At 35.7% G+C, this 15,370-nt stretch overlaps 2 protein-coding genes across 2 annotated transcripts in view; one reads left to right on the plus strand and one right to left on the minus strand.

Annotated features, from left to right (window-relative positions):
- Nucleotides 1-839: 839 nt before the first annotated feature.
- On the plus strand, nucleotides 840-7,367 carry LOC112053991 (luciferin sulfotransferase). The gene is made up of 5 exons (XM_024093622.2): nucleotides 840-1,203; nucleotides 2,415-2,491; nucleotides 3,809-4,003; nucleotides 5,701-5,854; nucleotides 6,257-7,367. The coding sequence occupies exons 1-5, from the start codon at nucleotides 996-998 to the stop codon at nucleotides 6,616-6,618; spliced, it is 996 nt and encodes a 331-aa protein (XP_023949390.1). The 5' UTR covers nucleotides 840-995; the 3' UTR covers nucleotides 6,619-7,367.
- A 2,181-nt stretch (nucleotides 7,368-9,548) lies between these two features.
- LOC112054000 (soluble guanylate cyclase 88E) overlaps nucleotides 9,549-15,370 on the minus strand; it is an 83,574-nt gene continuing 77,752 nt past the window's right edge. The window contains exons 14-16 of the mRNA XM_052889042.1: nucleotides 14,768-14,846; nucleotides 14,012-14,156; nucleotides 9,549-12,987 (exon numbers count right to left, since the gene is read on the minus strand). Of these exons, the coding sequence (XP_052745002.1) occupies nucleotides 12,692-12,987; nucleotides 14,012-14,156; nucleotides 14,768-14,846 (520 nt within the window). The 3' untranslated portion in view covers nucleotides 9,549-12,691. The remainder of the gene's footprint in view (nucleotides 12,988-14,011; nucleotides 14,157-14,767; nucleotides 14,847-15,370) is intronic.

Below are 15,370 nucleotides of genomic sequence, written 5' to 3' on the forward strand. Positions count from 1 at the left end.
GCTGAGCTCGAATAGTCCACCACGCTGGCCCAATGCGGATGGGCAGACTTCACACACGCAGAGAATTAAGAAAATTTTCTGGTATGCAGGTTTCATCACGATGTTTTCCTTCATCGTTAAAGACACGTGATATTTAATTTCTTAAAATGCACACAACTGAAAAATTAATAGTTGGAGGTGCATGCCCCGGACCAGATTCGAACACACTTTCCGGAAACGGAGGCAGAGGTCATATCCACTGGGCTATCACGGCTCTATAATATGATCCCCTCTAAGTAGTCGGGAAAGAATGTGCTAGGAGTGGGTACGACAATAGACCAACGGGAGGAGGATTGAACCACCACCCTTCTGTGATGAGTCCAACCGCTCTTACCGTTGAGCTATTGAGGCTAGGATTTATTGTAGTAATTAATTAAAGAATTATTGGTAAACTGATGTGGCGTTGGATGAGGTCCAATTGATGCTTAGAGTATTTGTGATTGAATAAAAAGTGACGACCACAAAAACTTTAAACACGAGTTTAAAGTTTTTGTGTTCCCAAGGTGTTAAAATCTTTGTGCTTAGCCGTAAAAAGGTAACAAACACATTTACCATCGTATTTAGTGTTCGCATTGATTAAAAAAATAATACCCTTTTTTTTAAATCGAAATTTACATAAATATGCATTAAAATGACCGTAATTTAAAACCGAGATGATACGAGTCATTAATCAAAAATAATCACATTAATTATTATTAGTTAATTTTCTCAAGTGCGTGAGTCATTTGGAAAACTCAGAACACTCCAATATAGAGAGAGTGTTTGAGGAAAATATTCAATGCACTTCGCTTGCACGCGACCAATTCACTTTCCTTGCCGCTCAGAGTTAGACGCTTTTTCTATTCAACAAAAAAAAAATTAATTAAAAAAAAAATCTTTCAAATGTGTTCTTGAATTTCTTAAATCTATCATCATCCAATTATTATCAATAAAGTTTAGGTTTATTAGTGTCAAAAATGAAAACTAAACCCAATTTGACGTTTTCGAAGTTAGACAAGGAGACGGGGGATAAAATTGACCGTATGTTTGAAAAGGAGGATTGTATGGTGGAGATTAACCCTGGACGTGTCATTTTGCCAGCTGATTACATGACGATCGGTCAGGATATCCTGGATATGGAGGTCTTGGATGACGACGTTTGGATGTGCTCGTATCCCCGAACTGGTGAGAATATTTTTCATTACTTATATATAATTACGCGACTTCGTCCGCGTGGTAATCAAAGTAAACTTACAAGCCCTATTTCACTACTTTAGAGTTTGAATTTTAATTTTTTTTTATCCCATTAAATTTAATATTTTTTTATGATTTATGAAGAAATTTTTAAAACTGTAACTCTAAAAATGAAAGATTTTCCATACAAACTTTCAACGTCTATTTCACACCCTTATTATTTTATTTATGTAATAAAAAAATATTCTATAACCTTCTCCGTATTATGGTTTTAAACCGTGCCAAGTTTTATTTGAATTCATTTAGTAGTTTCAGCGTGATTCCCGAATAACAAATAAAAACGGACAGACAGACAGACAAAAAATCGAAAAAAAATATTTTTAGCTTCAGTATCGATTATATAATGCCCCCCAACAATTTTTTTCAAAATATCTTTATTGTAAAAAATGTACAGAATTCGTATTATAAGTATAGATTCTAGATGGCGCTGGCGTCCGTTATGCCACGGTAACGTTTGTTGTTAAAAATGGTATAAGTAAAATCTCAAATTGCGAATAAATGTATAGAATTCGACCAGTTATTATATGTATAGATATAGAAGATATAGATATAGATAGATAGATAGATTCAATATTTATAGAAAGAATACCCAAGCGACCAAGCGTTCCACGATACTAAATTAATTGTTAATTAATTTCGTAACTGTTCTTCACAATAGGCCTGAAAATGACCTCTCAGAGAGAGTTGAAATGTTGCCATTAAAAATCCAATTATAATTATTATGAATTTTTAATTTTGCTTGCAAACAAATCCCAACGCACACGTCCCAATTAATCAAAAACCCTGAAGGTTGGATACAATTAATTTAGATAGTATTGAATATTGTTCAATATTGGGGGGTTTAATACTTACCTGTATGCTATTGGAAGGCCGTGATAGCCCAGTGGATATGACTTCTGCCTCCGATTCCGGAGGATGTGGGTTCGATTCTGTCCAAGGCATGCACCCCCAACTTTTCAGTTGTGTGCATTTTGAGAAATTAAATATCACGGTGAAGGAAAAACATCATGAGGAAACCTGCAAACCAAAGAAATTTCTTAATTCTTTGCGTGCATTCCAGCGTGGTGGACTACTGGCCTAACCTCTCTCATTCTGTGGAGACTCGAGCTCAGCAGTGTTAAAAGTAAAATGAATTTGTGCAGGTTCAACCTGGGCTCAAGAAATGGTGTGGCTGATCGGCCACGACTTGGACTACGAGGGAGCGAAGTCTTTGCAACAGGTAATATTCTAACGTGCATCTAAGGTCAAATCTGTGACGAGTGGCGTGCAGAAGGTATTTAACTAGGGTATTTAACTTGATGGCCTCCGTGGCGCAGTGGTATGTGCGGTGGATTTATTTACGGAGGTCCTGGGTTCGATCCCCGGCTGGGCCGATTGAGGTTTCTTAATTGGTCCAGGTCTAGCTGGTGGAAGGCTTCAGTCGTGGCTAGTTACCACCCTACCGACAAAGACGGTACCGTCAAGCGATTTAGCGTTCCGGTACGATGTCGTGTAGAAACCGAAAGGAGTGTGGATTGTCATCCTCCTCCTAACAAGTTAGCCCGCTTCCATCTTAGATTATTATAATTTATACCTATAGTGCATGCTTTTTTTTTACAAGTTAACCATTGACTACAATCTCACCTGATGGTAAGTGATGATGCAATCTAAGATGGAAGTTAACTAACTTGTTAGGAGGAGGATGAAAATCCACACTCCCTTCGTTTTCTACACGACTTCGTACCGGAATGTTAAATCGCTTAGCGGTACGTCTTAGCCGGTAGGGTGGTAACTAGCCACTGTCGAAGCCTCCCACCAGCCAGACCTGGACCGATTAAGGTTTGGGGATCGAACCTAGGACCTCCGTCTTCTAAATCCACTGCGCCACTGAGGCCGTCAAAAATGTAAAGTAGTAGAAGTAACATTTGAAGAAGTATTATTATTTTATATATCATTTTTTTTTCAGTTTTCTAACAAGAAAACGAACAAACAAACCAAATAAGTCTTCAAAAAATATCGTAAAACTCAGGCTGTACGTACGGTCAACGATCATAACTTTATAGATGAATTAAAAATGTCGTAAAACATTGTAGCAAACTTTTTTTTGATAAAGTTATGATTTCATTATTAAAGTAGAATCATCAAGTTTTTTTTAAATATAAATAAATTGCCGGGTAGTTAGGGTAAGCATGGGCCGGGGATGGGCATTCCCTTTTTATTACCCCCATTATTTCCAACGTATTTGTTTACCCCAGAGTTACCCAAACTTTTTTGTATCGTAGACCCCTTGCCATGTTTTTCCGTGTTGGGTAGACCCCCTACTTCATAGTTCCTTTCAAAATAATGTATATGTTTTGATATTATAAGATAATATGATGTAAAAAATAGATACTATCAGTGAATGTGTTATGATCCACTATCGTGGAAACCATTTTCATTTAATGGACGCCCAAATTTTTTTTCGCTGACTTAGACCCTTGCAGTTTGTCATAGACCCCTAGGGGTCGATATAGACCACTTTGGGAATCACTGGTTTACCCCGTCATGGTTTCCCTAGATCCGCTGCCCGCTAGTAGAGTTATCCTGCATCATGGTGGACGGGCACGCCGAGTGGCACGACGAGTCCGTCCGCGGCACGTCCGTGGACCTCGTGAAGTACCGGCTGGCACATCCTCGCTACATCCGCAGTCATCTGCCCTGGGACCTGCTGCCGATCGATATACTGAACGAAGACGGATCTGTCAAACCCAAGGTACGAGTTTTGTCTATACTACAGCCTTTCTTGATGAGTACTGTTTACCAACAAACAAATTAAAAATGAGGGTATAAATCACTAGTCATTTCACACCTAATAATAATTATAATTTTTAACTTGTTCTTAAATTAATGATTGAATTTTAGAAATTGAATGATAGTACTCGTAACAGACAAGAATTAAAAAAACGAAATTACTTTAGCCCCTAGAGGCTAAAATGCTTGTTTAGCCCCGCTGTGGAGTGGTAATATGACAGTGTTTTTGAGCAAGAGTAGTGAAAAATAATTATGTTATGAAATGACATGCGTTGTATTATGTATACCTTCATTTCTAATTTCTTTGTTGGTAAACAGTCAAGAAAGGCTGTAGTATAGTTTTTTTTAGCCATTTTTCATCGTTTAATATAACCGATTTATATTTAAAAAACTTCAACCTCTTTATAACCCTGTAGGGGTATAATTTTGAAAATGGATGAGTGTGAGTGATGAGCATGCCAATGCATAGCTTTAAGCAATGTGTTAAAAACATTTACTTAGTCGAGGTTACTACACCATTGATGAGTTCCTTAATGATAAAGGTGCTTGGAGGCCGTTGGATCAGCTTCCACCTTTACACAGGAAGTAAAACTATTGAAATTGTAATGCTGGCATCAATTGTAAATTAATTATAATACTGTATAATTTTTTTTAAAAGAGTAACTGTTGAGTTCCTTGCCAGTTTCTTCTCAGCAGAACCAGCCTTCCGAACCGGTGGTAGAATCTTTACAAATAGTCAACTGACGTATCAAAAGTGCTTATAAAGTGAGCCTACATAAAATAAATTAATTATGAATTTTTTGAAAAAATCTTTAATTTCTTACATTATTTTTGGTATTTTTCTAGAAATACACAATTTTTATTAATGTACCTAACTTGAAAAATGTACAACTTTCCGTACAAACTTTCAACCCCTGTTTCACGGCCGGTCAATAAAAATACTGCCAGGCAGACAAAAAATAAATAAAAAAAAGTTTTGACTTCAGTATCAATTATATAAAGCCCTTTAACCATTTATTTATAACACGTAGATAGTGTGTAGTCGCAGGATTCGTAAGCCGTTTTATGTGCCCCGAAATGGGAGCCCTTGTCGCATCGCTACGCTACGATAAGTATGCTTGTGTGCGTGTCGACGAGGGTAATTAGATTAGTTCTTTCGCTCACATAGTCACAGAAGTGGTTTAAGTTTGGAGTGAAATATTGTTATAGGTTTTGAGGGTCTATAGGTTATTAGTCTAGTAAGCCTCAAATACAAATTTTCAAAATATGTTTAATGTACAGCATGTGACCTGTTACAATTTTACGAGTATTATAAGTCTTGTCTCAATGATATTTTATACTGGAGATGGGACACTAGCGCATCAAAACTGAAGCGGACAAATGTGGAAAATTGACTTAATTTCATTTAGTCGCTTATTAAACAACGAACGCTATTTAAACAAATAATACCTAAATATCGTCTACTATATCGATTTGTGTGTTCAGGAAGTGTAAAAACTATATTTAGATAAATATTTAATGGAATTAAATACAAAATTGTGCATGTGCGCGCTCAGTGGAGTCACTAAATTCGGATCACTTTTTGCGGTGATATTGCAGGGACGTAACTTATCTATAGTACAAAATTATTATTGATAAGTATACATATTTGTGCTATAGGTGATATACACGTCCCGCAACCCGAAGGACATGGTGGTGTCGTACTACCACTACTGCTCGCTGGTGCACGGCCTCAAGGGCACATTCGAGGACTTCTGCGACCTCTTCATACGGGACCGCGCGCCGTTTGGACCCGTCTGGAATCATATACTTGGTAATATTCTTTACTAAAGGCCCGTGATAGCCCAATGGATATGAAACCTTTGATTTCGGAGGGCGTAGGTTTGAATCTAGTCCGGGAAATGCACCTCCAACTTTTAGTTTATGTGCATTTTAAGAAATTAAATGTCACGTGTCAAACGGTAAAGAAAAAACATCGTAAGGAAACCTGCAAACTGAGAATTTTCTTAATTCTCTAGGTGTGTGAAGTCTGCAAATCCACATTGGGCAAACGTGGTGGACTATTAGCCTAATATCTCTCATTCTAAAAGGAGGCCGAACATAGGTTGTTAATTATAAATGATGAACCACTTGAAAAAAGCACAGTTATAATTGATATTATAGACAGACACTTCAATTTTATTTATAAATATTGATGATGTCAAACACTTTCTAGGTTTCTGGAAACGGCGTGACGATCCAAACGTCCTATTCATCAAGTTTGAAGAGATGAAACGTGATCTGCCTAACGTCGTCCGCAGAACGGCCGATTTCCTCAACAAAACGCTGAGTGACGAGGACGTGTTGAAGCTCTGCGACCATCTTTCCTTCGCTAACATGAAGACGAACCGTGCCGTCAACTTGGAGGCCATTTTGGAGAAATCCTTCGGAAAGTCGTATTTAGAACAGACTTCTTTACGGTTTATCAGGAAAGGGGAGATAGGGGATTGGAAGAACTACATGTCAGATGATTTGTCACGCCGATTTGACGATTGGGCCGAGCAAAATATGAAAGGTAGTGAATTGAGTTTCGAATAAGACATCCGTTTTAGTATAGTTCTCGCCAAATAACTAGACTTCTCTGAAGTTGCCGCCGCTAAATTGCGAAGGTTTTTATGATATACTCCACTAAGACATATTTTTTACGCTGTGCAGTCATACATCTCGTGTTCGGAGACGACTATTTCTTTGGCGATAACTATTTATGTAAATTATTATCTTTACCTGGCACTTCATCACCTTCGCATACTTCGTGTTTATGCTTGTGTTGTATTAAGATACGTAAGATATACACAATACAATCACAGACAGTCGAAAGACTTGATTGCGCACTGAGAAGTGACTAAAATGGCATCTGTCTTTAATTTATGGATAATAATGAGCACAGTATAGGACGTGCCTAATTAGATTTACATACTTATTTATCATTTATTAAATTACAGCCGTCTTCTATAAGCTATCGATCTATCTGACGATTTATTGTTAAAACTAATTAAATATGTCTTTTAAAGGTGTCCAATATACCCCTGTCTCCTCCAACTAAGTTAATACGCATAGATTGCGTGGTGGGTTTGGTAATTGTGTAATGGACTGGGCTTGAACCCACTACCTTAGGTTGAAGCTTGTTAGGCAAAATTACTGTTTCACTGATCTGCTTAAATTGAATACTGCGGTATGTATATGTATAAAAGAAGTGCACCTATGCACTTCTTTTTTAACATCAATTTGTTTTAAATTAATATTCATACGATAAGAATCAAGTATTTTATTGTTAAGTTATTATTATAGTGTAAAAAATGTATAAAAAATATTCCTGCCAATTGCTGCGAATGTCTTGATTATGTAGGTAATAAGAATTTTGTTTTCTTCTGCGTGGTTTTTGTTTATTTTTATTTAATAAATGTTTTTGAAACGGTAACAGCTGTTAATTATATCCTTTATAACACGTAAACTATCTCTTATTTCACCAATTTCAACATCGTAATGTATCTCATTACGCACATGTGCCGTAATGTAATACAAAACCTTAATCATACGTCTAAAATCGAACAGTACTTTTTTAAATCTTAACAAAGAGTTTTTTTAAGTCAGAAAAGTGCTCAACAATTTATGAATAAAATGAACTTTGTGAGATAAAAATAAATCTAAATAGAACCCGAGTTTATAATGAATTTCACTCCGCGTGTTACACTATACTGTTCACTACGATTGCGAGAAAATAAAATAATTCAGTACAATATTCAATGTTAAAATTCTTTTTGCAGACAGCTGCGTCTGCAAAACTCAATAAAAATCAAATAAAAAAATTACTCATTCCACAGACAAGAACCACAGCAGAGTGCAAGAACGCTGCATTTCGTTCCAATTTAATTTTTTTTTAACAAACATTCAGGTCCTTACATTAAATAAGTAGGTACTCGTACTCACTATGTACGCACTTATAATGATTATATTTACAAATAAAATCTCCTTTGTTTTATAGAGGTCATTATTTTTGTATCATTAAACCTTTGTACTGACTTATTTAAATTGTCTAAGACTGACTCTTAAATCTATAGATTACTCAAATTAAATTAAAGATAAACTATTTATGAATTAAACCTTTTTCGTTTTATAACAGACAAAAATAAAAAAAAAAACAAAATTACTTAAGCCCCTAGAGGCTGAAATGATTGTTTAACACCGCTTTGGAGTGGTAATCTGATAGTGTTTTTCAAAATTCATTTTCAGAAAGCCTGTTCTAAATGTTTTTCCTTGCAAATGTGTTATAAAACGTCGTATGAAATACGTGCGCTTCGAATAGTAATTACAGCCTCTGCTTTCTTACTATAGCTCTCGTCTACGGCTCGAGCTAGCAATATCGCCTTGGCTGTTATTTTCAACTTACCGCACTTATATCATAATTTACTATTATGTAGGAATATTACCTACATTGTAGGTAATATTTGTAATATAAAACGAGAATTCTCAAAAACTACCTACCGTTTCGGGAAAAGCTATAAAATTCTTGACCTAATTTGATGTAGGTACATAATATTATTATTATGTCATCAAGAATACTATGTTTTAAATTTAAATCATCTACCTAATTATCAATAGATTCTCATTCCTGACCAGTTAAGCAAAAAGATTGTATTCACTAGTAGACTTAGGCCAGAGTATACATATTAGGCTCACTGCACACATAGCGTGTTTTATCTACGACGGGAACGAACTTGACGGCCTGTGTGGCGCTGTGGTATACGAGGTGGATTTACAAGACGGAGGTCCTGGGTTCGATCCCCCGATAAAAACGTGGAATTTATGGAAAGGTCGTTTCATCTGTAGTACTAAAGAGGTAAAGTTTTTGAAATGTGGGTAATCTCTGGATCTAGAATCTGAATGGAGATAGAGAATAGAATGGATCTGAACCAATTTTTTCACCAAAAGAAAATCAAGTTATTTTTCATAGGCTATATTATTTTATTCCTGTACTAGCTCACGCCGCGCGGTTTCACCCGCCTGGTTCCCGTTCCCGTAGGAATACGAGGATAATAGATAGCCTATAGCCTTCCTCGATAAATGGGCTATCTAACACTGAAAGAATTTTTCAAATCGGACCAGTAGTTCCTGAGATTAGCGCGTTCAATCAATCAAACATACAAACTCTTCAGCAACTCAAAAGTCGACGAACCCATGCGTGCAATTGACTTTGCAATTGCACGTTGTAGAGTCAAAATCTCCTGAGGATGCTCCGGTTTCGGGGTGAAACGTACGTAGAGAGTATTTTGTCGGACCTGGGTGACGTTGTCGCATGGTTTCGTCGACTTTTCGTGGATGATAGCAAAATAAATAAATCATTATATAATCATGATGAACTTCCGCAAAGTAACGCCTACTTCTATCCAAACTCTTCAGCTTTTTTATATTATTATAGATTCAAGGATGATCAATACTAATAAAATAAAAATAAGTATTAACGTATTTATTTTTCACAATAGTGACAATGATAATTTCTCATTTATTAAAACAATAAATTCACTTATAAATACTTTTGTATACTAGAGAGTAGATACTAAAAATTATAATTTCAACTCATTTAGTTGTTGAAAATAATTTAACATAATTATTTCAATTTGTTCAAAACAAATTGTTTATCGCTTATTTGTGAACGGAACTGTAACAGATTAAATACAAATTAGGTACTTTAAGTAAGTTTACTCGTAGTTTGTAATCTCAAAACGACTAGAACATTCCTAATTGACTTACAACATTAATTCATGGTAGTTAACATATCGGTTTGGTGAATCTTTCAGATTTCAGCTTAAAACTATTAAGTACATAAACTATAATGTAGGTATTTCAGGCATTTATTACTAAAAAATACCACCATATCTCATTCATCATCATCATCATCATCATATCAGCCGATGGACGTCCACTGCAGGACATAGGCCTTTTGTAGGGACTTCCAAACATCACGATACTGAGCCGCCTGCATCCAGCGAATCCCTGCGACTCGCTTGATGTCGTCAGTCCACCTGGTGGGGGGTCGGCCAACACTGCGCTTACTAGTGCGGGGTCGCCATTCCAGCACTTTGGGACCCCAACGTCCATCGGCTCTTCGCACTATGTGCCCCGCCCATTGCCACATCCATATCTCATTACCAAATCAAATAAAATCATTCTTTATTTTGTCAGAATATGGTACATATAGATAACTTCGTATAAGCTGTATTTAACACATATTCTGCAATAGCTTTGGAGTATGGACCAAAGAATTAGAGTTTAATTTAAATACTTTGGGATAATCCATTGAGAAAGGTGATGTTTAGTGTCTTTTTTGCCTAATATTTTGTGTTTTGAGCACGAAATTGCGATTTTTAGTGATAAAAGTAATAAAAACCATATTTTAAGTGTTGCCTATAGGTATTCAAAAGAAAATATATAATTTAGTTGTATATTTCACGACATAGATAATTTACCTTTAAATGGGTTAATTCTGGTTACACTTGCTGATAATCATTAAAAAACTAATTTAGTTTTTAAAAGTCTGGAATTTAAGCTAATAATAATAACAAAAAATATAAAAAAAAATCACAAAAATAGCTAAAAACCGCAATTCCAGGCATTCTTATATTCTAAAGACATTAATTATTATGATATTAAAAATAGTTTAATACATTATGTGGATACGTTAAAAATTTTAACACTTAATGAAATGTACATAATATTTAGAAATGGTATAAATCACTGTTTGACAGCTAGATTTTTAGAAATAGATCTATTTACTATTGTCAACTGTAAAGCTCATTTTAAAAGCAAAAATTTATTACATAGCTGGAAAAAACTAAAAATAAATATTTGTTTTATCAAAGATAGGCTTATCAATTTTTTTTTAATTAAAGTAAAAATAATTATTGTCTGTGTAAGTGTAAGTAGATTACAAAAAATCGAAAAGTTTATACAAGATTTGTAAAAATTCTACGAATATTTACAGCTTAAGGTTTGGATATATCTTTGGAATAATTTAAAATAAAAGATCATCGCTTTACTTAAATCTAAATACAATATTTTATGAATCAAAGTCAAAAATATACAACATTTTTAAAAACTGAATAAAATATTTTCACATAAAAATATAAATAGGTACCTATTTTTTTTTAAAGACTAGCGTTGTTCATATAAATCACATTGCCTACACTTTGCATAAAATATATTAACATTATAGACATATTTAAATAATTATTTGTATTATTTTTAATGTCGTAATTTTGTGCAAACAACCTACACGTAGGTATAATAATTAAGTCTCAGACCAATTATTGTATAGGACCTGCCTCGCTAGATGTTACTTTTCTGTCAAAGTATATGATCAACGATCTAATGCGATTATAAAAACTGTCTCTATATAATCGATGTTAAATAGTTGTATTCGTGTTAGTCGGTTAAAGAGCTCCGTAAAAATACCTTTCTGTGTAATTGATTGGTGTAAATAACGGGAAAAAACTTCTAATTTAGTATGAGATATATACCAAATCTAAGCTCGTTTTCTTCAGAAAATGACAGACAATTTTGTTCGTGACTATGAGTGTGATACAGGTCCTTCTATAATTGGTCTGAGAATTAAGTACATATAGATTAGATGCATTTATTACTATTCGTACTAACATTTAGATAAAATATTGACGTCTAACCAGGTGATCACAAATTGAGAATATTACTCGGTGAGTACTTTATTTTTTTCATAATTTTTCCCATGATTTGTGAGCAATCGATTACAGTCAATATATTTTTCATATCTCTTATTTAATACATCAAGATAAAGGTATGTACATTGTACAATATAAAAAATATCCTGTCATCCTACATGATTCTAGATAGTAATACATAATTCTAATAGTAATACAACATCAATAATTTTAAAATAATAAAAAACTACCAACATTTTAGGCCGAAGATAAAAACACCGTAATTAATTTTTGTTCTTGTAAAGGTATTTGAAATAGACGTCTTTAGGCTTTGTATGTCGAGTTTAAGTGAAATTTCTTTAAAATCTTTGTGATTTAAAACTCCATTAGACTTAAGATGGGTGCCATGAAGACAATAAATAAATAATTTACCATTGTAAAAGGACTTATTTTAACAATAAATTTCATTTCATTTCATTTCATTTCAATATGACATTGTCGACCAATACCAGCGGATCCAAAATATCGCTATCCCTTTCATATCATTGCAGCGAAAGAGAAGGCGATAAGGTTTAGGATATTTTCTTAAAAAAATAATTATGCATGTCACACCGATAAAGTATTAAATTACAAGTTAGGTAGGTAATAGATTTTATTAGCTTCGCGGTGACTATTTGCTAAAATAAATCATAGGTAAAAGGCGTTTTTCAATGCGTGTCTGGAAACTGGAGGCATGACTCCTAAACATATTCAGAAGGAAGTTTAAAAAAATGAAGCCTTAGACGATTGAGGGTCTGAACTTTTGAAAGATTATGCAATCACCCAAAGAAGAGATTGAATTACATTGAATTAGTGTAACTCAAGGTATTTTCTGCGGTATGAAAAATGCAGCCCAATACTCGTCTATGATATATACAATAATTTAATTACTAGAGAGATAATTATATTAAATGACAACTGGAATTACTAGATTTATGTCTTACATGGGGATTGCCAAAAGCGCCACAGCATTGGTGATGGTTGACATTTTTCGAATGATGGTGACCGTGAGGTTGTACTGGCTGCAGAGCTTTATCCTTGACTGACTCCTTGTTCGGGTGTATCGAGTTGTATACTCTGTGGTGGAGGGATATCCTTGTTCGGAATCGGCTTTTGGTTTGTTTTGGCTCGACGTTTTCTGCTGGGGTGCAAATGTGGTTGACGTCGCCGTGGGCGTCTTGGTACTCTGTGTCGGTTTCTGTAAGAGTTTTATTATTTTTAGGTCATTATTACCTATTTCCTGTAAAGGATGGTGGCCTGGCTCTGTAGGGAGTAGTTTAATTAGGCTTGCTAATGACGAGATCATTAATGTCATCATACAACTGTCTACTACTACAACTATCTTCATTTTCCACTGACTTCTAAATGTGACCGATAAGAATATCGGTCACATTGGACTACTAATTGAAAAGGTCGTTTCTTTCCAATTAGTAGTCCAATGTGACCGATATTCTTACGTTCCTTTCCGACGACGACAAAATACATTGACAAGACAAGAAGAGAAAGACTGTGGTTTGTGGGTTTGAGATCATGCATCTATGTTTTGAGTCCGGCCAGTTTACCATACATCAAAAGAGATTTAATATTAGCGTCATCATCAGCATATTTTTATTGTAAATCTACTGTAGGGTTAAGTTTTCCGCCCGTTTATTTGAATGATTTGTACACCCTGCTCCAAATAGCCTCAGTAACGATCAATTAATATTTAACGAGATCAACCTATTCACGAGCTTTCCGAGGCAAACTCCGAACTGATATTGTGAATTTCATAGATTAGGATCTTGTAGTACGAGCGAAGGGTTTACTTGCCGTAAGTGGAAAACCAGCGCTTATAAAATAACACTGCATCTTGTCCTATAAAGTGCTGCCATCTGTCTATAATTTTAAGGCGTAGGTGAGGCGCGAGCGCGTTTGTGACGTCCACTGGCGCCGAGTGTGAGGGCGACCTTAGTATCGAGTGGTGTGCACTGACCGATATCGTCGACGCAGTGTCTAGGTACAGGCTCGGGCGGTGGAGAGGGCGGCGGGGAGCGCGTTTGTGACGTCCACTGGCGCCGAGTGTGAGGGCGACCTTAGTATCGAGTGGTGTGCACTGACCGATATCGTCGACGCAGTGTCTAGGTACAGGCTCGGGCGGTGGAGAGGGCGGCGGGGAGCGCGTTTGTGACGTCCACTGGCGCCGAGTGTGAGGGCGACCTTAGTATCGAGTGGTGTGCACTGACCGATATCGTCGACGCAGTGTCTAGGTACAGGCTCGGGCGGTGGAGAGGGCGGCGGGGAGGGCGCACGCGGCGCTGACTCCGTCAGTGCGAGCGCGTTTGTGACGTCCACTGGCGCCGAGTGTGTGGGTGACGTACGGTACGTATGCTGGGAACACACACAATTTATAGATTTAGTTTAAGTACTATAAGTGGGGATGATGACTAGATTTGAATATTTTGATTTTTACGATACATTCGGGTAAATAAGGTCAATGTTAACTAATGTATACATAAAAAGCAAAGATTGGCTGGATATTTGCAAAATAAATAAGATTATAAAATTTCAAAATCTATTAAAAATATTTTATCGTAATTAGATGGAAATTCATACAATTTTCGCTTCCTTACATTAAATGTGACATTTTTCAATAAATGAACTATAAAAATAAACGCAGAATAAAGATATAGCAAAGATATTATTAATTTTGTTTAAACGCCCATACAAATCTAACGATCATTAAATGCCTACGACGTCATAAGTTCGTACCATTTTCTATGGAGCGTTTTTCAGTGATCCGCAGCAGCGCCGCAAATCTGACCCTTTAAATCCCTGTAGCTCCGAAAGTAATGATCGCAGATACCCTGTTACTTTTACAAAATTGCTTTACTATTAGCGTACTCTTAATTTATATACAATTTAAAAAACTGTCATCATCCCTATTGATCAGTGAAGGGAGCGAGATCATTCTGTAACCAAAGCGGTAACCGGTAACTCACCATATTATCTGTACACACGTCACTGTTGCGTTTCGCCACTGGTGCCGTGCTCACTCTGCAAGGGGATGCTGAGCTGTAACTAAATATACAACATCTTTATAATGTAAACTTTTTTTTATTATTATTTCTTACAACGGCCTCCGTGGCCGTAAATAAAATAAGAAAGGGGTGGAATAGGGGTAGAAAGTTTGTATGGAAGGTCCTTCATTTTTAGAGTTACAGTTTAAAAAAAATCTTCATAAATCATGAAAAAAATACGAAATATAATGTAATTCAAAAATTTTTAAAATACAACCCTTAAAGAGGTGAAATAGGGCTTGAAAATTTACATTAATTTCCACGCGGACGAAGTCGCGGGGTTAGTCTTTAGTATAATAATCATTGTCAACCCATTATCAGCTCACTACTGAGTTCGAGTCTCTCAGAATGAGAGGGGTTAGGCCAATAGTCCACCACGCTGGCTCAATGCGGATTGGTACTTCACACACGCATACAATTAAGAAAATTCCTTGGTATGCAGGTTTCCTCACGATGTTTTCCTTCACCGTTTGAGACACGTGATATTTAATTTATTAAAATGCACACAACTGAAAAGTTGGAGGT

This window comes from Bicyclus anynana, chromosome 24, assembly GCF_947172395.1.
Source record: "Bicyclus anynana chromosome 24, ilBicAnyn1.1, whole genome shotgun sequence".
NCBI lineage: Eukaryota > Metazoa > Arthropoda > Insecta > Lepidoptera > Nymphalidae > Bicyclus > Bicyclus anynana.